The 25,684-nt window shown below is 41.7% G+C and overlaps 1 protein-coding gene across 3 annotated transcripts in view; it reads left to right on the top strand.

The window, feature by feature from the left end:
• UNC79 (unc-79 homolog, NALCN channel complex subunit) overlaps positions 1-25,684 on the top strand; it is a 162,292-nt gene that overhangs the window by 41,174 nt on the left and 95,434 nt on the right. For all 3 annotated transcript variants that reach the window (XM_053665979.1, XM_053665978.1, XM_053665980.1), the window contains 9 exons: positions 1,345-1,373; positions 6,409-6,638; positions 8,276-8,447; positions 9,822-10,052; positions 17,258-17,448; positions 18,027-18,150; positions 20,338-20,478; positions 22,951-23,172; positions 25,055-25,282. In XM_053665979.1, coding sequence (XP_053521954.1) covers positions 1,345-1,373; positions 6,409-6,638; positions 8,276-8,447; positions 9,822-10,052; positions 17,258-17,448; positions 18,027-18,150; positions 20,338-20,478; positions 22,951-23,172; positions 25,055-25,282 — 1,568 coding nt within the window. The remainder of the gene's footprint in view (positions 1-1,344; positions 1,374-6,408; positions 6,639-8,275; positions 8,448-9,821; positions 10,053-17,257; positions 17,449-18,026; positions 18,151-20,337; positions 20,479-22,950; positions 23,173-25,054; positions 25,283-25,684) is intronic.

Here is a 25,684-nt window from a genome sequence, read left to right as displayed (position 1 = left end):
TGGTATGGTTGATCTGTCTCCTTTTGTACTATTTTATTTAACAAAGATAGTAACAGAAGTATGAAACTATTCTATTCTATGAATATTCATTGATACAAAGCATTATATCAATGCTTACTTATAATCTGCCCACACTTTTAAAAATGAGGGAAGAGGTATCATTTCTACCCCAGTCAAGGGGAGATGTTAGCATTAGGATTCTGTAGGATTAAGGCCCTGTTGATTATGTCGAGGGTTTTCTGTGTATGTAACAGGTATTGCCAATGATACGTTTGCTGTGCCAGGTCAGAAAGGGAATAAGGAACATGAGCGGGAAGAATGCTGAATAATGGGACTTTCTTCTGCTGCTATTACTAGTCTCCTCATCAGTAAAATGGGGATACATGACCCATCTCCACGAGGAGACGAGATCGTAATGTGTGTCATTTGTCAGAGGTCTAAGAGCTACACCAGTAAGTTGAAGATCAGATAGATAAGCTAGTACTCTTCTCCCCACGGGGAGGCGGATGTTCTAGCCCCCTAACTGGGGACTGAAATGACCCGGAAAAATCCTGGAAAGCACAGGGTAGATGGCAGGTGGTCAGAGCTGGGAGCATACTGAGTGCAGACCAGGCCCATGGGAGAAACTTGGTGTAGACTTCAGAGGCAGGTGCTAAAGGACTGCGTAAGACCTCATTTAAAAAATAGATCTGAAGACCTTAATTAACTAAATTCTGTGACTTTTAAAAAAATGTAAGGCCTTTGCTTGATGATAATTATACTATATCATTGTAGTCTAACTTTTAGTATTAGGTCATCTGAACCTAGTTAAGTCAGAACTAATAGAAATGGATAGCTCAGGTCTAAGTAGTTGAAATTAGTAATCAGATGATGTTCTGATCCATCATCCTCATGGTGAAGCTCTGAATGCGGCCCTGCAACTCAGAGTCATAGTGTAATGGGGCAGCTGTACAGAGGGAATCACAGGGGTGTTGGTAGGTCTGCCTCCTCCTAGGCAGCCTTGTGACCCTGAAGGAGTCATGCCACCACTGTGGCCCTCAATTTTGTCTTCTGTCCAATGAGGAGGTGAGATTACAGTTATTTGGCTTTAACATGATCTGAATTCTAAGTCCTGTCTGAGACGTTTGAATTACTTACAGGAATAAGTGGAGCATTTGCAGCGTGGAAGGGTTTTTAATGCCATTAAAACCATAAGTAGATGATGATTCATGAGATGATTGAGAAGTTGTTTTGGCTGAGTCTAGAGGTTGAATTATAAAACTTGTTTTACTCCTCTTCACGGCTGCCCTTATGGGAAATGGGCTCTGTTTCTTTGTTGATATTTTGTGTACCTTCTTCTTACAGCTGAAATATCTGCTATATGTCAGAAGAAGGTAAGAACACACCATCTGTGTGGCAGGGCATGATTTGCTGTGTTCGTATGTAAATTCACTCATTGACACCTGCCTCATCTCTGCACCGTGGTTTCCCAGTGTGTCCATGTCACTGTTTCTGTGAAGGGGGAAGAGCGATCATTTAGCTTGCGAGACCGCTGTGCCCTAATGCTCTCTATTTCCATTTCTGCTTTGCTCACCCGTCTTACGCACCAATGTTTTTGATAACTAATCTGAAATAGAAGCTATGTGCTTCTCTGGAATAGAAGTCTAATCACAAAAACATTTGAATGACAGTGTAATACGTGCAACTTAACTTGGCTAAATGGTGCATCTCGTATGCTAAACATCCTTATTTTTTGAAGTGGGGTGCAAATGGTTCACTGTATGTGTTAAAACAGACTCAGACCAACTACATATGGGAAGTAGTTATTTATGTGTAAGTTGAATATTAATCTGTAGTTAAAGATTCCAGCTTCAAATTTCCTTTGACCACCTTCATGACAGTTTCCCTAAACCATATCGTTTTTTCGTTTTTGGTTCTAGTTGTGGAAAAGTACAAGAGAAAGTAGTATGGTGTCATATAAAGAACTTTGGGTTAATTGGCTGAGACACCAGCTTCTGCTCCCACTTACCTATGAGACTATGTACAGGCCATTTAAACTTTTTAGGAGTCTCCCATCCAAGTACTAACCAGGCCCGACCCTGCTTAGCTTCCGAGATCAGATGACATCGGGCACGTTCAGGGTGGTATGGCCATAGACTAAACTTTTTAGGAGTTAGTCATGAATGTGTACCTTTGGAGGGCCGTTCCAGTTATCTGCTGCCATATAATAAGCCATCCTAAAACGTAGTGGTTTACAACAACGAACATTTGTTCGATTGAAATTCTGTGGATTGGCAGTTCGGCTTACGCTCAGCCGGGCTTCTTTTGATAAACTTCTGTAGGTTCACTTGTGTGTTTGCATCAGTTGGTGAGTAGGCGGGGGATTCGCTGGTCCCAGATGGCCTCACTGCTCTGTCCGGGGCTTCTGTGGGGGTGCCTGCTCTGGCTGGGATGACTGGGGGGTCCAGCTCACCCTCTTTCTGTGAGGCGTCACATCCTCCAGGAGGCTAGGCTAGGTTCGTTCAGGTGGGGGAAGTGGTCTGAGAGAATGAGAGAGGAGATCGAAAGGCCTTTTGAGACTAGAGCTCAGCTGTCACGGAGCATTGGTTCTGCTGCATTCCCTTCTTCAGAGAATGTCCCCGGGCCTGCCCAGCTTCAAGGACTCGGGGGAAATAGACTCCTCCCCTTTATATAGCAGCAAGAATTTTGTGGACATTTTTAACTTACCACCATCTACCCTCTGAACATTAATTAGTACCTACATTCTCTCCACATGCAAAGTACTCTTACCACCTTATAAGACCTTAAAAATTCTTTTCCACTTGTGGCTTCAGGCTTAAAAATCCTTATCTTGTGATCTGCGTTTGGTCCGGTCACTGATGTAATACTTGGGGTGCAAATTCTCTTGATCCAGAGACCTGTGAACTAGAACAGCAAGTTATCTGCTCTCTGCACACCCAACCCACAATGGTGAGCTAGGCACATGACGACAGCAATAGATTTCTGTTCAAAAAGAGGAGGAGGAAACAGTTCTCAGTCACTGATCTGCAGGAGCTCCAGCCACGGACACACCGGGCATTCTTCTGTTTCCTGGGGTAGTGAATGTGCGTTAAATTGGATCTGCTTTTGCTCTCAGAGCAGTTCCCGCATCCGTTATTGTCTTTATGGGCATGTTGCTGCACTTTCTGAGACGTTTCTCATTTTTGATGAGAAATGTCCCATGTTGTAGCTGAGAAACTCTCTCAGTGTGCCGCTCCCTGCGTGTAGAAGGTGGGGTCTCACAGACCTCCTTTTATGTTGAGCCGTGCCTGTCCCCTTTTGTCTAAGTCGTTGGTGTTTTTGCTAGTGCAAGTTTAAAACTCGGCGGACTTTCAGTAAGTCTCCTGGGGGTTCTGTGCCTCCAAAGCCATCTATAATTCTTTTTGAGAGAGTCCTTTCTGTGCTCCGGGCACTTCAGTCTGCCCTTAAAATGATTAGGAGCCCTGGTCTCGCTGAGAGGCTCAACTGGGCAGTACCCTATGTCTTCTGAAGTTTTAATGGAGGATTGCACCATCATTCAGCCAACTTTTGGTTTGATTTTTATCCCGAGGCTGTTTCCTACTTTGAGAATCTTTTAGAAGCCAGAGACACTAAGATGAGAAACAGTTTTATTTTCTAAGTCAGCATGTTCTGGCTCTGGTGGTATACCTAACATATTTGACATCTAGATTAATGTTTTTACATTCCTTTCCTTTATATGATACAATTATTTTTACTAACAATCTTCAAATTAGCACATTTTTATGACTTACTCTTTAATGAACATTGTATTTTATATAAATGTTACTTTGGAGACCTTCCTTGAAGTTCAAGTTAAGTAGCTCAGAATCCTTTGAGCTGGCCTCAGGCACAGTTTGTACTTCTGGTATTTTGTGTTCCTGCATTTGAACAGTAGGTTTGGAATGAGCATCGAGATTGTAAAGACAAGAGATAGACCTTGTCTTATTTCACTTCTGTTGTTATTTGAGGCCAATTGGAGCTATTTATTTAGATTTAAATTTTAAAGCAGTGAAGGGAACAGAGTGTCTGGAGTGAACATTTGAACGCCACGCCCAGCTGAATCTAAACCTAAGGGAAATCTCTCCAGTTTGCTTTTGAAATGAATGCAAAGAAATGGCTTCAAATGGGTTGAGGACCAACTGTGGCTTGTAAATATATTATTAAAACTTATGAGGAGCCATAGTAGTTGTCCGAAACTTTGGTGAGCCAAATGTTATTTTGGGGTTGTTTTATCGCTGATAATTCTTTTAGAATTGATGGCACATGGTGTTAGTTGGTATTCCTGATACTAATATAGGTAATATGCCCAGGTACTGTGTAAGAAACCATTCACAATATAGCAACCCGAAACAACAATCATTTAATTACACTCAGAGTGTCTGTGGACCAGGGATGTGGACGTGGCACCATCCACAGCCTGTCTCTGATGATTTTGAGGCCTTACCTGGGAAGACTTTCACAGCTGGAGGCTGCAATGATCGAAAGGCCTGTAGGTGGTATGTTCGGACCCTGGGATGGGGTGGCTTGAAGGCTCGGTTTAGCCAGAATTGTTGACTAGAGATGTACACAGGGGCCAAGCCCCTGTCCATGGGGCTTGGCCATGGCAGGGTTCTGAGAACAGCGTCCTGATGAGGAAGCTTAGGAAGAGAGAAGGTTCACGACATTCATTCAGATGGAAGCTGCGTATCTTGCTATAGCCAGGCCGTGGGAGTCATAATAGTATCACTTATGCTTTCCTCTTTTGGGGGAAGTCGCCACCAGCCCATCTTGATTCAGGGCCCAGGTTCAAGGAGGCATATCTGAGGAACCAAACCCCAAGAGCCTCCTCCACAGCTGGACTTCATTTAGACGAGAAGACCTTGGACCTCCAGTTAGGAATTTGCATGTGGGAAGAATGTGAACAGTGTGTGACGAGAAGACAGGCTGGGAAATTGCAGACCTTCAACTCCAGGACTTCATTACAGCAAAGAACTACCCACCCAACCCGTATCCACATCCCCCCGTTTACGTAACAGTAGGATTCCCGGAGGAGCAAAGACGAAGTATAAGCAGAAGGAAGAAGTGAACTCTGAGATTACACTCCGATCCATCCCACACTGCTGGTGGTGTGGCACTGGTGTGTGCTTAAGCAGGAGAAGCCTCAAACCAATGAAAATTCCTGAGCTTCCAGCATGGAATTTACTGCACAAAAGAGAAACAAAGGGCAGAGCAGGACGAGTGGCCGGCTTGGACACATCAGGGCAGCCTGGAGTGCTGGAGGGGGTGTGGGCTTCACATGCCGCAGAAACACACCATTTTAATAAATAATTTTCAAAAATGATAACTAAAAATATTATACAAATTTTAACTCCTTCTATGACTTGTTGGCCCGAATCCTTTTCAGAAAATGAGATTTGCTAACACTAGTACCTAGAGCCTCGTGCTAAAATCAAAGTGGAACAAGCCTTACTCTGAAATGGCCTTACTCAGATCCACAGCTCGATACCAGCTATGGGTTTGGTGTGCATCTCCTTCCTTGTTCAGTCTCTCCAAGGTAGCTGTCATGGAGGGTTCTCAAATCTTCACCAAGCTCTGAGTTCGTAATGGCTTAGAATATATATCCCCTAGAGGTGTTCACATCTTATTAAGCTCCACTGAAAGACAGAAAAGCTCTCTGGACCCAAGACACTGAGTGTGCAGTGGCATGTCTAACAGGCTCAGGGCACACTTTTGGGTGGAGGTCAGGGATGTTTCCTGACAGTTACTCCAGTTGTTTTGTGTGGATGCTCCTGGCTCCCCTGCCTCTGGCCAGTGCGGCTCTGACAGTCGCCCCCTGACCTTCGGGGTCTCCTGACCTTCGGGGTCTCATGCTGCTCCACTTTTCTCGTTTCTGTTGCTTCATCTTTTGATTCCTTCCGGTGGGTGATGTCAGTGCCCGATGACCGGTGAGCTGCTGTGACTGCTTGCTCTTTTCGTGGTGGATAAAATAACTTCAACAGTTTAAAGGTTAAAACTATTCCTTTTCTATGTTGATGTGCTGTGATGTGCTCTTTCTGACTGTAGTTTTATTTTGTTTTCTTCGCATTTCTCTTGAAAACTTGAAACACCAACACAAAATAATCCCCAAAGCTGCCCAGCGCCCTCACTGAGGGGACTTTGCAAGGGCTTTTCAACTCGGTCCCACTCATATGTGGGCTGTTTCTACCACTTGCACGGATGGAAACCATTTCTCACCTTTATTTTTAACTGTGGCTGAATTCTAACTGACCTGCATTTTGGACACTAGTGAGTGGTACTTCAGAAACACGCAGCCCTTTTTAGCGGGCCCCTTAAATTTCCATTCTTTCCCATTCTTAGGCATACTTATGTCAAGTGATTAATTCTAACTGATTTCCCCTTTTTTGCCTCTAGAACTGCAGTTCCCACGTTAGAAGAGCCGTTGTCACCTGCTTTTCAGCAGGGTGCTGCGGTCGTCACGGGAACAGGCCTGTCCGGTACTGCAAAAGATGTCACTCAAACCATCACAGCAGTGAAGTGGGGGCCACCTCGGAGACCCACCTCTACCAGACCTCCCCTCCGCCCATCAACACCCGCGAGTGCGGTGCCGAGGAGCTGGTCTGCGCCGTGGAGGCCGTGATTAGGTAACAGGCTGCTATGAGTCGCTCACTCGGAAAACACCGCCTTGGCTTTGAGCCACCCTTCTCCCTTTGAGCTGTGTAAATTTAATTCAACTTCAAGTGCCCTCAGCCCAGCACAGTGTTGCAGTGATAATGTTTTAATTTATTCAACAAATATTTTTATCAAATGCCAGTTATGTGCCAGGCGTGTGTTAGGCACTTGAGAGGCAGAAGAGGGTAAAGTATAGTCCCAGCCCTCAGGTTGCCTGTGTGGGGACTGTAAAAACAGAAGCACGTAATTGTGATCCAGGGTGGTGAGCGCAGAGATGGCACAGCCAGGGGTCTTGGGGGGGATGAAGTGGGAGCACAGTCAGAGTGAGAGGTGGAGGGGGGGCCTGAGGCTTGACTGACAGCGGCCAAGTTGGGGAGAACTCTGGGTGATTCAGTACTGGGGTCGACCAGAAGGCCACGGAATAAGACAAGGGCTGAACATGCAGGTTCCTGGCTTTTTCTTCTTCTGTCTCACGACAAAGAAAGGAGCTTAAAAAATGGTAATATCGAGACTTGTTCTCTTTTTGTATAATATTAATTGAGGCAAGATTTTAAAAGAACTAAAGAATAATAATAGAATATAAGTTTTAAGGCTAGGGACTAAGTCTTTTCTGTTTTTCTCATCCCAGTATCTGACACATGCAGAAATGTGATGTTTGTCAAATAAAACATGACAGAAATTTGAAAATAGAAAAAACCCAATCATACTGCTGTCATCATCGTCTGTTTTGCACATGTTCTTCTACTTTTATTCAAATGCACGTTTTATTTATATAACTGTAATCACAGTGTATTTATAATTTTTTTTATATAATACACCATTAGGTAGGTATTTTCCATGTTGTGATTTCCATATTTATCATTCTTAGTGGATACATAATATTTATCTAGATTATTTTCCACTCTTAAGTATTTAGAATGCTTCTAAGTTTTTACTATTATAACTAAGTGATAAATATTTTTGCATACAGTGCTGTTTCTGTATTTTTTATTTACTTAGAGTAGATGCCCAAATGCGTTTGACTAGGTCAAAGGGTGTGAATATTTTAGTGGCTTTGGTGCGTCACCACACTGATTTTTAAACTGCGTATGTGAATTTACAGTGCCAACAGCACTGTCTGTTATTGCTGGGTTTTGCTGCACCCAATATTGGGTATTATTTTTAAAGACTATCATTCATTTAGCAGTTGAAAAGGTCATCTTCATCGCTCGTTTTCAGGTTTTTGAGTACTGGATAGTGAATATTTTTCCATCGGGTACAAGCCCCTCAATCTCTCCTTGTGTCATATATTTGATGTCCACATGGCTTCACATTAGATGCGGGGGAAGCACTGGCTTCTAGTGGGTTGGGTGGTGAACCGGAAGCCAGAAGGCATCAGCTCTGCTTGAGTCTAATTGATTGGAGGAAGAAGCCTCTTTGTGCCTCGCTTTGTTCATCTTTAAAATGGGGGTGGATTAGCAAATTAGGAAGGAAATGGAATTAGGCTTCTTGGACTGACTCCTACCAATTTCAAAGATGCTTGAATACTCATGAGGTAATTGCTCCGAACAGGCCATCCTCTAGAATGTGTTTTCTGATAGTCTGTCTTCACATCTCTGCTATTGGGCAGCTTGTTGAAAGAAGCCGAGTTCCACGCTGAGCAGCGGGAGCATGAGCTGAGCCGCCGGCGGCAGCTGGGCCTTTCCTCCTCCCACCACTCCCTGGAGAACGCCGACTTCGATAACAAGGACGACGACAAACACGACCAGCGGCTGCTCAGCCAGTTTGGAATCTGGTTCTTAGTAAGAAAACAAGTTGACCCTTCTCTACTTCCTTATTTCTAATGCCAGCCTTACATCCATGAAGGATTTCTCCTTTCTCTTTAAAGACCTTAAAGAGTAAACAGTGAAAAATTAACCTTAGCAGCATGACCCCACACTCAAGGACAGTGGATTCGACCCTGGGCTGCACATTAGATTTACCTGGGGCAACTTTTTAAAAAATGGCAACGCCCAGATTTCATGCTGGATTCTTGGGAACTTCTAGAAAGCTTTCTGGTTTATCCTCTTGAATAGCCAGGTGTTGAAACTTACTGTGCCAGGCTCTAGATTGTTTAAAATGCACCTTTTGCCAGAATAGCTAGGGTATATTGTGAAATATTGGACTCAATATGATTTACAGATAATTGACATTCCTGTTTCACATTCCATTGCCTATGTACATGGAATTTTTCTTGAAAATTCAGTCTCTGTGGACCCGTTTTTTTAAAAAAAAAATTATTGCAAGTCTACCTATAGCCAAAAAATTATAACCAAAAGTAACACAAGAAATTTGATTGATATCGAATGATTCAGCTGGAATGTTCATTCAGTAAAGATCAAACGTACAGACCCAAAGTTTTGAGCGAGCTAGATTCGTCAGTTCTGCAAAAACCAGACTGGTTTCTGCCTATTGGAGACATGAGTTAAGTCTCCATGGTGATACATCTTTTTCATGCTTTCATATGGTTACCCGAAAAGGCCCTTTTAAAAATCACATTGGAATTTAATTGTTGATTTTACACATCTTGTTCCAAAAACTTATTATCTAATGGTACGATGACTACTATTGTGAACTCTTTGAAGGCAAGGATAGGGTTTTATGAATTCTTATGATTCTGAATCCTATTGCAGTGCTCAATGAAAGGTTATTTCAGGATGAATGAATGAATGAATGAATGAATGATTAGTTGTTTTAAAATGTCTGTGTGTAATGTGGTGAATGGAGGGGTGCTCTTACATCCCAGAATTATTACTGATAGAAATTCTTGGCTAAATCTGATCATGTTAGAATTAAAGTGTATATAGCTATTTTTCTCACTGAAGGTGTTTATGAAATTTCCCTTGGTAGATTTAACTTTCTAAAAGCATCTATCCAGTGTAGATTGTGTAATGGATTTCTTATAGGAGAAAAGGCCTGTGGGAAGGTTCAGTCTTAAAGGGAGACGATTGTTGCAAAGTGCCTCTTCTTGGAAAGGAGCACGGTTTCTCAGATAAGTGATCCCCATCATTTAGAAAACTGCCTGTTTCAGATGGATGATCCGGGGCATCTTTTTTTTTTTTAACTGTTATACGAGCCTGTAATAATTGCGTGACTCTGGCTGGGGGCTGAAGCTGGCCTGGTCTGCCTGTTTCCAGGTGAGCCTCTGCACACCCAGTGAGAACACACCGACAGAGAGCTTGGCACGGCTGGTGGCCATGGTGTTCCAGTGGTTTCACTCCACCGCCTACATGATGGATGATGAAGTTGGAAGTTTGGTGGAAAAACTGAAGCCTCAGTTTGTCACCAAGTGGTTGAAGACGGTGTGCGATGTTCGCTTTGATGTCATGGTCATGTGCCTTCTTCCCAAACCAATGGAATTCGCCAGGGTAAGTGGAGGCCTACTGCTTGGGCCTGGCTGGAGAGGAGACTTGGGGGGAAGCATGGCCTTCGCCGTGAGGGTGGTGTCAGTGCCTGGAGAAGAGCAACGTGTCTTGTGTGTTAGTGCAGCTGAAGGAGCGTAGTTTAGTTTAGTGCATGTATTTGGGTGATGTCCTGCTTTGGTGCTGGTTTGGGATGGGGAGGAGTGGAAGAAGAATGTGTGAAGTGTCTGTAAGGATTTAAGGGAATATTCTTTGTGGACACTGCTGAATATTTTTATTAAGAAACAGGAAAAAAGAAAGCCTCTCTTTGTGGTTGCTAGAGCTCAGTCTCTTTCTTGTCTGCGGAAAGGCTAACATTTGGCTACAGGCAATTCTGCGCTTCCGCAAGCCTTTCTGGAGTGAACAGCAGCATTTCTGCCCTCCTGTTTGGAATGCCGAGAAGGGCGAGGAGCCACCCAACCTGTCTTGGCTTTTCCTCTGGCTCACAGGACACATTTCTGTGTGCTTTTGCTTCTGCTCTGTCTTGGGCTGCCAGGCTTCAGCTGTACGGCCGGGAAGATCTCACATTTCCTGACTTCAGCGTAATGTGTGTCTAACCCAGAATCCATTTTTGGCAGCAACAGATGAAATGTTTTCAGTGCCTTTTCTAAGGTTTTGTGCATGTGTGTGTGTGTGTGTGATTTTTTTGGGTTTCTTTCAATGAGGTCTTGAGGCAGGATTCGGTGTAAATAAGACATTTAAGAATAAAACAGAACACAGACCATCTAAAGGTGCAGCTTTTATTAAGTTTTCAGAACTCGAGCATTCTTGCATTTATCAAAATACACTTCTTTCTGCTTTGGTGCCACTGACTCACATACCAAACTGGACTTTTGCATACTGGAAATTCCCAATTTCCTGGCATTCTCTGACTGGGTTGATATGTTTTCTATTATTATTTTTTCCGAATGGTGAAGGGCTGGTGTGATCTGACTCTGGAAGATAAGCAGACATCATTGCATTGGGAGGAAAACTTGTCTGACTTGAGTTCAGTGGTTGAGAGAAGACATGTTAGCAAGAAAAAAGACAAAGTTTGTTTGTCTTATATGCAGGCTTACTCAGACCCACGGATAAGGGTTTTCCTACTTGAATGGGAAGATAAGGAAAATTATTTTGGGCTTTTTGGTGCTAATGCTGATGGGACTGGGTTGTGTGTCCCCAAGGGCGGCTGAGTTCACAGGAAAGCTCCCTTTGGGGGGCTCAGTGGCAGCTCTGTTTCCCCTGAGGGCTCTGCTTTAGTCAGATAAGGGCAGTTTGTGCACTGTTTTCTTTCTGCATCTTCTTCTGTGGCTCAAATGTTTCCCACTTTAAGATAATCTTTATAACAACTCAGGGGTGTGAGTGGGCCACCCACCTTTCTCCCATCTGAAACTTCTCTAGAAGTTTCACATAGAAAAGAGGCTTGGTTGATTGCTATGAAGCCACGTTCAGGGTAGGAACTTTGAGCTAAGAGATCAGCAGGGGAGGAAAAGAGCAGAGATTAGAACAAGGAAACAAAAAGAAAATGACAGCTTAATGGTGTGAGCAGACTATAAACCTAGTCCTGGATCCAGAGCTCAAAGCATCTTTAGATGACAGAGGGAGCGTATCAGTGTCGCGGTCACGGTTATTTCCTGGAGCAGAGCGGGGAGGATGTGGGCATGGGGTGATCTTCCTGAGCAGCCTGAACTCTTGCAGTAATAGGTCCATGGAGGTTCTTATCAAGTTGTCTTTCAGCTCATAGGGCTTTGGGTTGAGACAGCCTAGTTTCAATAAGTATCAGGTTTTAGGTCTTAGTGGCACCAAGTCAGTAAGGTGGGAGAAAAATTGGAAAGATCAATTATTGATAAAATGTAAAGGACAGCAGCAGCCACTTTCCAAAGAGGTGACAAATAGCCGAAGGACAATGAACGGGACTGGAATCTGATAATCCACAAGGGTAATAGTTTTCCACTGAAACACAAAATTTCTCTCTCTAATCACCCACATTTTGATGGAAGATAATCAAAGTAAGATTACTCTTGTTCACAAAATAAGTGTAGTCTCATTAAATTGGGGCTGATTATTTTCCTAAGTGCAGCAGGAATGGTAATTGACCACGAAGGCATTTTTAAGTTTGTTTTGCTGGAACTTTTATAAAGAATCTCAGATTGCACTTTCAAAAGCTTCTCAAAGTTAAGATGCCAAACCAGGATGAAGTCATCATACTTCATCTGCATTGTCTATAGATTTGAGTGAATTGCTTTTTTCTTGAGGTCCCCAAAATATTTTAAGTTTTCTGGGCCTGCCAGGAAGTGACCTTCTTTACTTGTCTATGGGATGGGAGTCCCATGAGCCAGGTACCAGGCTGATTTTTCCGAAAGGGCTTTGTGACACTAGCATAATGTTCAAACTTTGTTCTAAAATTGAGTGAAAGCCCGAACTCCTTGCTGTATGACAGCCAATAACTCAAGTGGCAAGGAGTTGGGGCAAGAAAAGCGACTATGTTCAGCTAGCTGAGAAGATGGAGGACTAGCGTGCTAAAGGACCATCTTGAGAAAGTACAGAATTCAGGCTTCTTTTATGTCAGGGGAAGGAGAAATGGGAGTGGTTTGAGGTCAGGAAGTAACTGATGACTGCAGACATCACCTGGACGCAGCAAGGGTCTGAGGGGGATGATGAAACTTCTTGGCTTTTGTTCAACAAACTAGGTGGCGGTGGTCCCAGTCACAAGGTTCCTATAAATACTTTGATAAACAATCATTTTTTTAAATCGTCACCCAAGGACACGCTTATCGATTTTAGAGAGAGGGGAAAGGAGGAAGAGTGAGAGGGAGAGAAACGATGATGTGAGAAACCTTGATCAGCTGCCTCTCGCATGTGCCCTGACTACAGACTGAACCCACAATCTAGGTATGTGCCTTGATCAGGAACTGCACCCATGACCTTTTGGCTTATGGACAACACTTCAACCAACTGAGCCACACCAGCCAGGGAAAACAGTCATTTTTTAGTAACCTTCCTTAACCCCTTAGGGCAGTAGTTTCAAGCAGCCAGGTTGCTTCAGTAGTTCCTAGGCTACAGGTTAGGTTCCTTTATTGATTAGGATATCTATGTGCAAGACTAAGCAGAAATTGTTAACTGACAGGTTATGGGGATTGAGTGGGCTTGAGCAAGATGGATTCAGAAAGATTAAGTACTTTATTCTATTACAGTTCCTTAAAACTTTCAACCTTAATTATAATGTCAACCTTAGTTCTTTAAAACTGTCTGGTCGTTATCTGCTTCTAGCCACATTACTCTCAATATGACATTCTAGTCAAAGCCTTGGTAATACAACCGATTTTTTTTTCAACTATGCCCTATTACAAAGAGCACAGATTCTTATTGAACTTGTGCAAATAACTATGTTGCCATGAAGATAAGAATATTCAATGAGAGTTTCTGAATTATGGAGGGGTCAGGTAGGGAGAAAAAGATGTACTTCATTTTTGCTTACAAAAAGGTACAATCTACCAAATTGCTGTTATAGATAGCCTAAGAGAAGTCTTATGTCTAGAAAATGGAACATTAAAGAACCAGCTTTGTTCCAAACCAAAAACCAATAAAAATGATCATCTTTCTTCATCAGTACATTTAGTCCCCTGTAATTAATTTTTGTTCTGCTTGATTTGGGGTTCGCAGTTTTATGGACCTGTTAACTGCTTCCTTAAAGTTGTGGAATCCTTACTCAGTACAGCAGAGCCGTCTTGTTGAGGAGAAATCGTCTAGCCCATAGAACACATTTTTAAAAAGATTTTATTTATTTTTAGAGAGAGGAGAAGGAGAGAGAAAGAGATGGAGGGGAAACATCAATGTGTGGTTGCCTCTTGTATGCCCCCCCAACTGCGACTCAGGCATGTGCCCTGACTGGGAATGGAACCAGTGACCCCTTGGTTCACAGGCCGCCACTCAATCCACTGAGCCACACCAGCCAGGGCTAGCCGGTAGAAGAAATTTATAAGAGTTTATTTGAGGCAAAATGTTGAGGACATGCCTAGAAGCCAAATCTCAAGGACCGAGAAAATGCCTGTGAGAAGGGCAGTTTTGCGGTTCATTTTATACAGTAGAATCAAAGGAGGAGGTAGAGAGAGGGTTACATGAAATCCATTGGTGTTAGATTAAGGGGGCAGGAGAAGGTAAAGCAGGAACATCTCTGGGGTTGGATAAAAAGCAAAATGGAGAGGCGCATGCTTACATTGGTGGGCGCAGGAGAGTTAACATTCACAGCACATAGAGAAGGTATGTGGTCAGGAAGACACTGATGTGGGCTTATGTCATCTCCTGCTCCAGGAGTTGTGTGCTCCGGTGCTGGCGGTCTTGCCTTCAACAGGTCTGGAAAAGAACATTGCTCTGACATTTCAAAAGTATGCTGTCTTAGACGCACAAAGACGTAGACGATTTCAAAGGTGAAAACTGACGTTTGTCAAGCCCTATGCCTTGACTCCCCACCGTGACGCACTTTTAGTCAGGAGTTTTTGTGCTCAGGCCGTCTGTCCTTCCCCGTGGTGACTTTTGGTCTCTGAGTTTGCAGGGCCCATGTGGGCTTGTCAGGGTCAGTATGTGGCCTCTTGTCTGGTCCATGGTTAGAAGACAGCTGTTTTTATTAAACCAACAATATTAGACTAGTCTTATTTATCAAAGATTTACCCAAGTCATAGGTACTTCAAAAAATTGGGGGTACTTCCTATACTTCTTCACATTTTGGGAATACTTAATTTATATACGCTGTTATTTTTTAAAAACCTCATTTAGATTGAGAACTTTTGAGGGATTTTATAACTTTTTTTTCTGCAATACCATGTGGAGGTAAGAAAATATCATATATGCATAACATACATATGTGAACATATAAGCAAATATAAATAAAGGAACCTTATAGGAGAGGCTGTCATAGTAATACAAGACTCACTAGTTTATGTGAGAATTGTTTTTCCTCTTCTCTTCATTTTTATTTGAACTGTGTTTGTAGCAGGTGGAACATGTTGTTACCTGTTCATTGTAAGGTCTCAAGCCTATCAGTATTTGTGGGAGAGACTCTATTTATTTGCCCTGATATGTAATCTCATGGAAGTTGTAGTTCAACCTCGGGCAGTGGTGTGGGTTGACTGAGAAGTTACTTTTTAAAGGCTAAGGAAAAAGGCATTGGAGGGGGTGTTCATTGGAGCTTCTCGGGAGAGGAAATAAATTTTCTCCTAGTTTATAACAGGAGGCACTAGTAAAAAGCAAGGCACCCCTTAGGCTGACAGCCAGAGTTATTTCTTTGGATGTTTGCATTCTTTTTACACTAACATTTTTTAGTTGAATTTATTGGGGTGATGTTGGTTAATAGAATTTATATGTTTCAAGTATATAATTTTGTAATGCATCCTCTGTGTGTTGTATTACATGTTTACAACCCAAAGTCAAGTCTCCTTCCATCACCATTTAACCCCCTTTACCCTCTTTTACCTTCCCCACTCCCCTTTCCCTTCGGTAATCACCATACGGTTGTCTGTGTTTATGAGGTTTTTTTGTTTACTTCCTTTACCTTTTTCATTCAGCCCTTCAACCCCTCCCCCCACTGCACTCTGACAGCTGTCAGTCTGTTCTCTATCTGTGAGTCTGTTTCTATCATGTTTGTTGGTTTATTTTGTTCATTCATTCCACCTATAAGTGAAATCATAGACAACTTGTCTTTCTCTGACCGGCTTATTTCACTGAGCATAATGTTCTCCAGGTCCATCCATGCTGTCTCCAAAGGTAAGACTTCCTTCTTTTTGAGGGCTGAGTAGTATTCCATTGTGTAAATGTATCACAGCTTTTTTACCTACTTATCTACTGATGGACATTTGGGCTGCTTCCAAGTCTTGGCAATTGTAATAATGCTGCAATGAACTTAGGGTTTCATGTATTTAGTCTCGATGTGGCTTCTTCTACAAATCCTTGGTTATGAGACTTCTCTTCAGCACGTCTTTAGTTGATTATTCAGATCGATTGCTCTACATTTAAGTTGTAATTGCAGTTTGGTCCTTGGGAGAAGTGAGTGTAATATCCACCTTACTCTGCCACCAGCTCAGATCTGAAAATCCCTTTAAATATAAAAAATTTTCCCGAATAAAAGGATCCATTGTCTAGCCATTGGCATTTTAGGATCTCCACAGGGATATCTCTTCCAAAATGTGACTCAAAACCAATAGGCCTTTGTGTGGCTTAACCATAAATTGTAGAGTCAAAGGAACCTCAACAGTGATACCTACTTCGGTCTCATCATTATCAGTCTATGAAGCAGCGACAATCCCAGAAATACAGTTACTTCCTCCAAATATCTAGTCAGTCACCTAGGATTTTCACCAATATGATACCAAAAAAATATATGAGCTTTAAATAAAATTGGTTCAGTTGTTTTGAACGATCTGGAATTCTATATATAATAATTAAACATCTAAAATTAGATTCATTTAAAATAAGACAGGGTTCCACAAATTTTGTTACATAGTAAAGGTTCAGGACTAATTAACCCGGTGTTACTTTGATATGTATAATGAGAATATAGCAATTTATCTAAAATTGGAATTGGAACCTAGATTTGTGATTTTAATTTTTTCTGCACTAGAATATTTATATACTATCTTAATTAATAAAAAATACCAGCATTTTAAATTCATGAATCCAACCAGCCTTTGAGCACTTTTAGGAAAAATACCGTGGCAGCACACGCAGCAGAGGGGAAGCAGCCCTCCGTGCCTCTCTGTTGCATAGTGAACAATCTCGAATACAGAGTTTATCGTAGTAGGAATCTGTGTTTCTCTGAAGTACCGCATGACTGCGCATATTTGTAATGGGTTTGTCAAACTTCAGAAATAAGAATGCTTGCACAGTATCCCCGTTAGGAATACATCTTTGGAATGTTAATTCATGTGCCATTTAGGAAGCCTGTAGAGGAACAGTTCACATTCAGTGGTGATTAATATTTGAATGTATTTGTAACCATGGTTTCTTTCTGTTATGTAACTTATGGGTCCTGATGGTTTGTAGGTTCTTGCAGATGTCGCTCTGAGGATACTGGGCCCAGGATTCAGATACAGCGGATCATCGCCTTCTCTGTGCCCACCTCCTGGAGGAAACCCTAGTGTGCAATTGTAACACAGAGTGTGTTCTGTTCTTTTCTCCTGCGGCTGTGGAACTGCCATCAGGTTGGCGGATACTGGGACAAGTCCTGCAGCACAGTGACTCAGCTGAAGGAAGGTCTCAACCGCATCCTCTGCCTGATCCCCTACAACGTGGTCAGCCAGTCTGTGTGGGAGTGCATCATGCCGGAGTGGCTGGAAGCCGTCCGAACCGAAGTCCCTGACAACCAGTTAAAAGAATTCAGGGAAGTACTAAGGTGGGTAAGTAGTTCAACGGAGTCACCGTAATCATAATGATATCCACCGTTTACTGAGCACCTACTGTGTGCCTGGCACTGTGCTAAGCATTTTATGTGAATCTCATTTACTTTTTTACAAAACCCTACAGAGAAATTTGGAGGCCCAAAATGAAGTAGTTGCTATAAATCGTGCTAAGGTGATTTGGAATTGTTCAGAAAAGATTTTGCTCTTGTGGAATAAGAGAGGCACCGTGTTGTTTACTTATTTTCAAACATAATTATGGTTTGGATAAAGTGAGAAAAGTCCAAAGGGAAAATGTTTTTAGATGCTGGGAAGCCACTCTCATTTTTTAGAGATGCAGTTCCTTCCATTAAGCCTCATGTAGGAACCGTAATGTTATTACAGCCATATGAATTATTTGTAAGGTATCATTCCAATGACATAAGCTATTACTGTAAAATGAAACATACTAATCACAGTTCAGAACACAGACTGACCTAGAGCATTTAGCTTCCCACAGAGCATGCTGGGAGTGCATAGGAGACCCTCCTGCAGCCGCCCGTTAGTCATTTACTTCTGTTGCTTTGCTTTCCAGCAAAATGTTTGACATTGAGCTCTGTCCTCTACCTTTTTCAATGGAAGAGATGTTTGGCTTTATCAGCTGTCGGTTCACAGGATACCCTTCCTCTGTGCAGGAACAAGCTTTACTGTGGCTTCATGTAAGTGAATGATACTTTCGGTCTTTTGGGCACCAGTTCTTAGCCTTTGAACTTCGAATCCCCAGCAGAGGGCAGGGAGCTACCACAGAGTCCATGATCTGTGTGTTTCCTGGGGACCGCCTGCAGACCGATGATCAGATTCATATGCGCAGATGACTACATTTTGAATACTTGTAGCTATAGTTGTGACTTATTAAGAAAACACAAATTTATGCCCTGCTATTACTGAATTGTAGTAGCTTTTGACCCATATGGATAGCTTTCCATCAATAGATACTAAGAGTATAATAGCTGTTTTGTGAGATTCGAATAAATATTTTGATGGGAATTGGGCATTTACTTGGAAAGGTTGAGAGCCACTGACCTAAGGAGTAGTTCATTCCGTTCGCTGAGCCTGGAGTGACCTTCTGTCCCGTTCTCATGCAAACCCCAGCTTATCTTTTAAAATCCAACTCAGCAGTAATCTCATCTGTGAAGCTTTCTGTTACTTTACCCCCCATATTCCCATCAGCATTCATTATTCTTCCCCCAGTATTCAGACAGGTTCACTGTGTGAATTCTAGTTCTGTCTAACATTTTAGTTTACTTTTGTCTCTTCTCATGATTATAAAGTGCTTTGAGGGCGGGGACCATGTCCTTTTTTTTTTTTTTTTTTGAATTTATAACTCCCTTCATGCTTTCTTCACAGCATCTGGCACGTGTCTTGAATTTAGTGGGTGTTCTTAAAAGTTTATTACGTTGAGTTGAATACCTGATAGAAAGTTTAGGGAGTTTCAAAAAAGAAGAGAGAACCAAAGTTTATTTATTTTTTAAAATGTTTTATTTATTTATTTTTAGCGAGACGAGAAGGGAGGGAGAAATTGAGGGAGAGAAACATTGGTGGGCAAGAGATACATTGATTGGTTGCCTCTTGCATGCCCCCCAACTGAGGACCTGGCCCACAACCCAGGCATGGGCCCTGACTGGGAATTGAACTGGCAACCTTTCTGTTCACAAGTTGGCACTCAATCCACTGAGCCACTGCAACAAGAGCAGAACCAATGTTTAGGTTAGCTATTGCTGCAGATACTTGTTTCACCGAAGGCTGTGATCCTTAAGGCTTTTCAGGTTCTGAAGGTTCCTTTCTAGTAGGAGCTAAACTAAGGAATGCTATTTTTCACAACTGACAAAGAGTAAAGGGGATGATACATATTTGTTTTAAAGCCACCTTTGTGACCTAGAATTTTAAGTTTTTATCCCCAGGTAGGTTTCAATAAGATAGTTTCTCGCTTTAGGAAAAGCCAGTTCTTCTGCAGGCAGCTACTTGTTGTTACTTGGTTACACACCCTTCGAGCTGTGCCAGGTGGGGACAGGGCGGTAACCTCTGTCCCCACCACAGCTGGAACAGTTCACATGTTTTGTGGACTGAGCTTTGCCATAGTTTTGGTGGGAAAGATGGAGCTCCAGTTGCAGGAGGATTGAAGCCACTGGCGTTAACCATTTGGGGAACAGTGATTCGAGTCAACTCTGTGATTAACTGATCGTGGAAACATTTATAGAGCACCCATATGCCTGTCACCGCAACATGCACTGGGGTACAGATGGGATAAGAAATGGTCCTTTTCTCATACTTACTTTCTTTGAAGAGCTCACAGTGGGAGAGACAGTATCAAATAATCAAATAAAATATAAAGTGACCATGGGTCTAAAAAGGAAGGTAGAAATTTCTGAGAAAGCTGAGTAGAAGATGGATTAATTCTGTCTGAAGGAAGGCGGCGTCTGTTTCTAGAAAATTCACTACAGATAAGATAACCTGATGTTGTTAGAATACCTGAGCTTGCTCCAGGTAACAGGGACAAAGGGGATGTCCACGTGGGAGGGGGAAGGGACTGATCTGAAGCTCACTAGCGCTCCCTAGTGCTCGCTGACTAGACTCATCCTGGGGGAAGGTGATGGCTGAGGCCTTAGCCCGCGGCACAGATGGAAGGAAGGGGCAGCACCAGGAGGTACTTTCGAGTTTTACTGGGAAGATACGTCAGATGCAGGGAGGGAGGGAGGAAGGGGAAGGTTCAGCGGTAATGTCGACTTTCTTAGTACAAGAACCTGAGGATGTTCAGTGGCTCACCTTGGAAAAAATGCCAAACACAGTTTTCTTTTGAATTCTAAAGTTTGTATTTTGGGGGGGATATATATTTGCTTTTTTCTTAGGTATTGTCGGAGTTAGACATCATGGTTCCACTTCAACTGTTAATAAGTATGTTTTCTGACGGAGTTAATTCAGTCAAAGAACTGGCAAGTCAGAGGAAATCAAGAGTCAATGAACTGGCAGGGAACCTCGCAGCTCGAAGGGTAATTATTGCCACTGCCGTTCTGTCTCCCTTACTAAGTTTCGCTTGATCGCACCGGGCCTAAAAGTAGCGTCAGGTAGTTCTCTGGAGGTGCTTTTTCATCTCCGCTCACCCTAAAGCCCTTTAAGCACATTAAATAACAAGAAACATTAATCTACGATAGGTTTGGTGTAGTCCGTAATCAAAATGTTATCAAGTTTCCATTTTCTCTTATACACGCCTATTAGTTATCTCTCAACCTTGATGAAGTCAAAAAAAGAGGAGCTTTTTAGGCACTTGTTTTTGGTCTCCTGGCAAATAAGAATTCTTTATCAGTTACCGAGCAGATCACTTCTTTCATTTGAGGATGAAGAGTTCGGATTTTTTTCAAACTATGTTTTGGATTTATTTATATGTATGTTTGTTTATTTGTTGTTGTTGTTCAAGTACAATTGTCTCCATTTTCACCCTACCTTGGCCCCCCCATCCCCGACTCCCACCCTCGAACCTACCCCCTTAACCTTTGTCCATGTTCCTTGAGGGCCCTTCCGCTGTTTTCCCCCATTATCCATCTCCCCCTCCTCTCTGGGTACAGTCAGATTGTTCTTTAGTTCAATGTTTCTGGTTATATTTTGCTCGCTTGTTTGTTTTGTTGATTGGGTCCCACTTATAGGTGAGACCATATGGTGACTAGGAGTGACGCTGTCACTATGAGGCCATTTTATTGACCCTTTGTACCTTTTTGGGTGAGAAAAGTCAATATAGTCTGATTCCAAGTCTATGAAAAACGTTGCACACTATTGATACTTTTTCTGTGGAGGACCTGGTAGAGTTTTGGTTGATGGAGTGACGTTCCCAGACCATGATTGGTCTGGGGGAGGTTGACCAGCATCCCGCGGTGGGCAAGGACTGTTCTCAGCTCTCTCCTTGTCAAGCCTCCCCCTTACGTTTTCCCTGGGGTCTACCACAGGCCCCCTGTCATTCCACCTGATGCCTGGGGATTAGAGAATATAACACGATCACGGGATCTTAGTTTGTATTCAGTACTTTTGAAATAAAAAAAAAAATCTGCCTCACAGGAACCAGCTGCCATTTATATTTTGGTTTTTACTTCTGCAACCTTTAATATTATATTACTTCATTAGCACTCTATACTGTGCAATGTAGTCACAATTAATAACATCACAGAACTGTGTGAAGCAGTTGGGGAAGAATTCATTGTCCGCATTTTACAACTACTTAACCTGAGGTTGAGTGAACTGAAGTTATGTCCATAGGTAACACTATCAATATCCAGGTATTCTGATTCTTAATGGGGTATTTTTCTGCTCTATTTTGAATTTGGTCATGGAGCTTGCTGGTTATCAGAGATCTTTAAGAAAGGAAAGATGATCGAGAGTGATGTACAGGTATGTCAGTCAGGGTCCTGCTGCAGAATTTATCCCAGATGGTTCAAGTGATGGTTCAAACTCTGACTGTAGAGTTATGGGAAAGGTTAAGGGAGCAATAAGGATTGGTGAACTGTTGGTGAACCAGTAGTTCCATGGGAAACCATTATACTCCTAGGGTTGAAGAACAAGGTAAATACTTCCTTAAGCCCATTGGGAGCTGAAGTTATAAGGAAGGGCTGGCTAGAGGAGCTATAGGGTGATGGAGAGACTGCCAGAGATGTAGCATCAGAGCAGGCAAGGAGTGGGAAGAAATAGTCTTATCTCTCCTTCAGCTTCAGGCCTCCTGTTGGTTCCTTTCATTGACTTACCACCCCTGGGAGCCAGTCAGCAAGAGAGCCAGGAGCAGCTCAGTCCTTGGCACCCTTGGGTATAGGTGCAGGGAAGAGCAGGGCAGTGAGGGCCGGGATGTGTGTAGGGGGGTTGGGTTGGCACATGGAGAACAATTAGTCAACAGATTTGACATATATTGTTTTCCCATGACAGTTTAATAATGGTAATACCCAGAGTCTATTCTTTAACCAGTCATGACAATCTGACCTTCTATGCTTATAATTCTAAACTTGATCTTGCAATGTTTTACTTTCCTTGAGTTCTCATTTTTTCAGGTTATAGTTTTAGGTAGTGCAGGCAATTTAGTTTCATGGGAAATTTTTGATGGGATATACATGGCAGAGGGGGAAAAGGGGAGAAAAAATGGGTCAACTGTAATAGCATAATCAATAAAGTATATTTTCAAAAGAAGGTAGGTTTTTATAGACCATCAAAAAAACATAATAGCAAAGACAGCTGCCTTTATTCTTCAGAGTGCTGAAGTTTTACTTTTCTGTTAGAAAAGTAAGGGTAGACAGTTAGAAAGTTTGGGTAATTCTATTTCTTATTTTTATATTTTGAAAAGATTTATAGTATTTTGAGGTACTGATGCTATTGGCTAAGAAAGGACATCAGTGTGGCAGCTGGAAACACCTTTCACAGCCTCCAGTAGTTTATAGAGCCTCTGGAGCCTCTGCAAGTTCACTTATGTGCATTGATGTTCTTTCTTCTAGGTGAGTGTTGCCTCTGATCCTGGTCGACGAGTTCAGCACAATATGCTGAGTCCATTTCACAGTCCTTTTCAGAGTCCATTTCGGAGTCCTATGCGTAGCCCCTTTCGTAGCCCTTTCAAGAATTTTGGACACCCAGGAGGAAGGACTATTGACTTTGACTGTGAAGATGATGAAATGAATCTAAATTGTTTCATCCTCATGTTTGATCTTCTCCTGAAGCAGGTAGCTGAAGCATGAGCTTCCTTTAGTTCAGAAATGAAGCATGAGGAAAACATTGTATAGTGATTTTTTTTCTGTGTTGGACATCTTCACACCTACTGAAATGATGCAGCGTTACTCAAGACATTTCTCAAACTCCTTTGGGAATTTCCTAAAGAGCCTGCAATGATATTGCCATATGAGAATGGATATGAATTTTAGAAACGTCCTAGCATCATTAGAATTGATTCTGTTGAACAAATTTGGTGAACAAACTGGGTAATGCTATTGGTGGGAATACCAAGGTACAACTCTATAGTGATTGGCTGATTTTAATATATTTTATAAATTGATTTTTTGAAGGTAATTTAAAAAGTTTTGGTCAGGGGAACATTTTTTTAAAACTTTTAATTTTGAAATAATTTTAGACTTGCAGAAAAGTTGCAAGAATAATAAAAAGAATTCCCAAGTACTTCTCCCCTAAATTCTTCAGATATTAACATTTAGCACATTTATTTATTTCTCTCTCTTAATCTGTTTATGTATGTCTGAATGTTTTAATGAACCTGTTGAGAGGAAGTTGCAAGCGTATGTCCCTTTAACCTTAAAATTCAGACTATATTTTTGTAAAACATAAGTATGTTTTCTTACATAACCAAGTAAAGTTATCAAAATTAGAAAATTAATATTGTTTAATACTATTATCTAACTTATGGAAATTATTCATTTTCAAAATTGATATAGCAATCACCTTTATAACAAAAGAAAAAATTGTTTTTGTTTGAGGACACAATCCAGCATCAGTTATTGCAATTATTTCTCCTACCTCATTAGTTTTTATCCAGGATAGTTCTTCAGTTTTTATTTAGTTTGGTGTTCTTGATATTTTAAAAGAGTCCAGTTATTTTGTAGAACACCCCTGAATTTGAGTTTCATGATTTTTTATGAATTGACTTGGGTTGAGCATTTTTTGGCATTAGTACCACAGGTGTGATGTATTCTTTGAGACACATGACACCATAACGTCCCCTTATCAGTGGCAATAACTTGGTAATTTCTGCAAACGTCGCTTCTACAAAGTGATCATTTTTCTTTGTAATTAGTAAGTAACTTGGAGAGAGATACTGTAAGACCATGAGATTTCCCATTTCTCATCAGACTTTTACCTACTAGTTTAGCATCCATGGATGATTCATGCCTGAATTAATTAGTTCTATGATGGGTATCAAATGATAATTTTCTGATTCCATAATTTAAAAAAATGTATTAGTTGGTATTCTATTGAAGGAACAATTTTTCCTTCTCTCTCATTTATGTATTTATTTATTTATCTATTTATACACTCAGGTACTCAATGCTTATATTGGCCCATAGTTGGTCAGTGAGAGTCCCTTTAAGCTGGCTCCTGTGTTCTTTTGACATGCTCATATCATCCTTGAACTTTTTAAATTTTTGACCTGACAAGATACTCTGGGTTCATTTCACATTTTCCTTGCCCCAAACCTGAAGTCAGCCATTTCTCCAAAGATCCCTGGTTCCTTTTAATGGATAAGGGTATTTAGAAATCAATATCTGAACACTGGGTGAGGAGCAGCATTTTTTAAATATGTAAAACCTCACAGAGTGATAAGTTTAAAGAACAACTCTCTTTAAATGTCCTACATGATTTTAGAAATAATTCTCATTACTTTGGCTTGTGTTTATATTCTTTTTAGAAGAATCCATGGAAATTGATGTGTATTCATGGTCTATAAACGCTACCATCTTTAAATAACTTAACATTGTCAGTTAATGAAATTTATCCCCAATTAGTGTGCTAATGGAATAGTGGACAAAAGGACCAAACTCCTTCTTCTTCTTCTTCTTCTTTTTTTTTTTTTTTGGACTTTTTTTGGGTGTCTTTCAGATGGAGTTACAGGATGATGGAATCACGATGGGCTTAGAGCACTCCTTGTCCAAGGACATCATGTCCATCATAAACAACGTCTTCCAAGCCCCCTGGGGGGGCTCGCACACCTGCCGGAAGGACGAAAAAGCCACTGAGTGCAGCTTATGTCAGTCTAGTATTCTCTGCTATCAGCTCGCTTGCGAACTCCTGGAGAGACTGGCTCCTAAAGAGGAAAGCCGGCTGGTGGTAAGAGATGAGGGAGCCCTGCCCAACAGTAATGAGGACTGAGCACCCAGTGAAAGGTAGTCTCTGCCCAGTGTTAGCCTGTGTTCCACGCTGGGTTCTGTGTGAAACTGTGTTCGAAGGCAGTTTTCCTGCTCCTTCTACCAGCTCAGGCTCCTGGAAAACAATATGTGATGGAGCTACATTATATGCAGTTTTTTTCTTGTAACTCTTAAGTTTTATATTCATGGCGGCTAATCTTTTTTAAATAGCTATTATTTATTTATTTATGTATATATTTTTCTATATACAATTCTTGGGTTAGGTCTTGAGTGAGTGGGTTTTTAGCATATCCATCCATATAATTTTCATAAACACAAAGCATTCCCGGTATTCTTAAAATAACTTTTATCAGAAGGTCCTACT

The sequence above is a fragment of the Artibeus jamaicensis genome, unplaced genomic scaffold (assembly GCF_021234435.1).
Source record: "Artibeus jamaicensis isolate MK-2021 breed Jamaican fruit bat unplaced genomic scaffold, CSHL_Jam_final contig_444, whole genome shotgun sequence".
In the NCBI taxonomy this organism is placed as follows: Eukaryota; Metazoa; Chordata; class Mammalia; order Chiroptera; family Phyllostomidae; genus Artibeus; species Artibeus jamaicensis.
The sequence above is the reverse complement of the archived record's forward strand: the minus strand, read 5'-3'. Positions and strand labels throughout refer to the sequence as shown.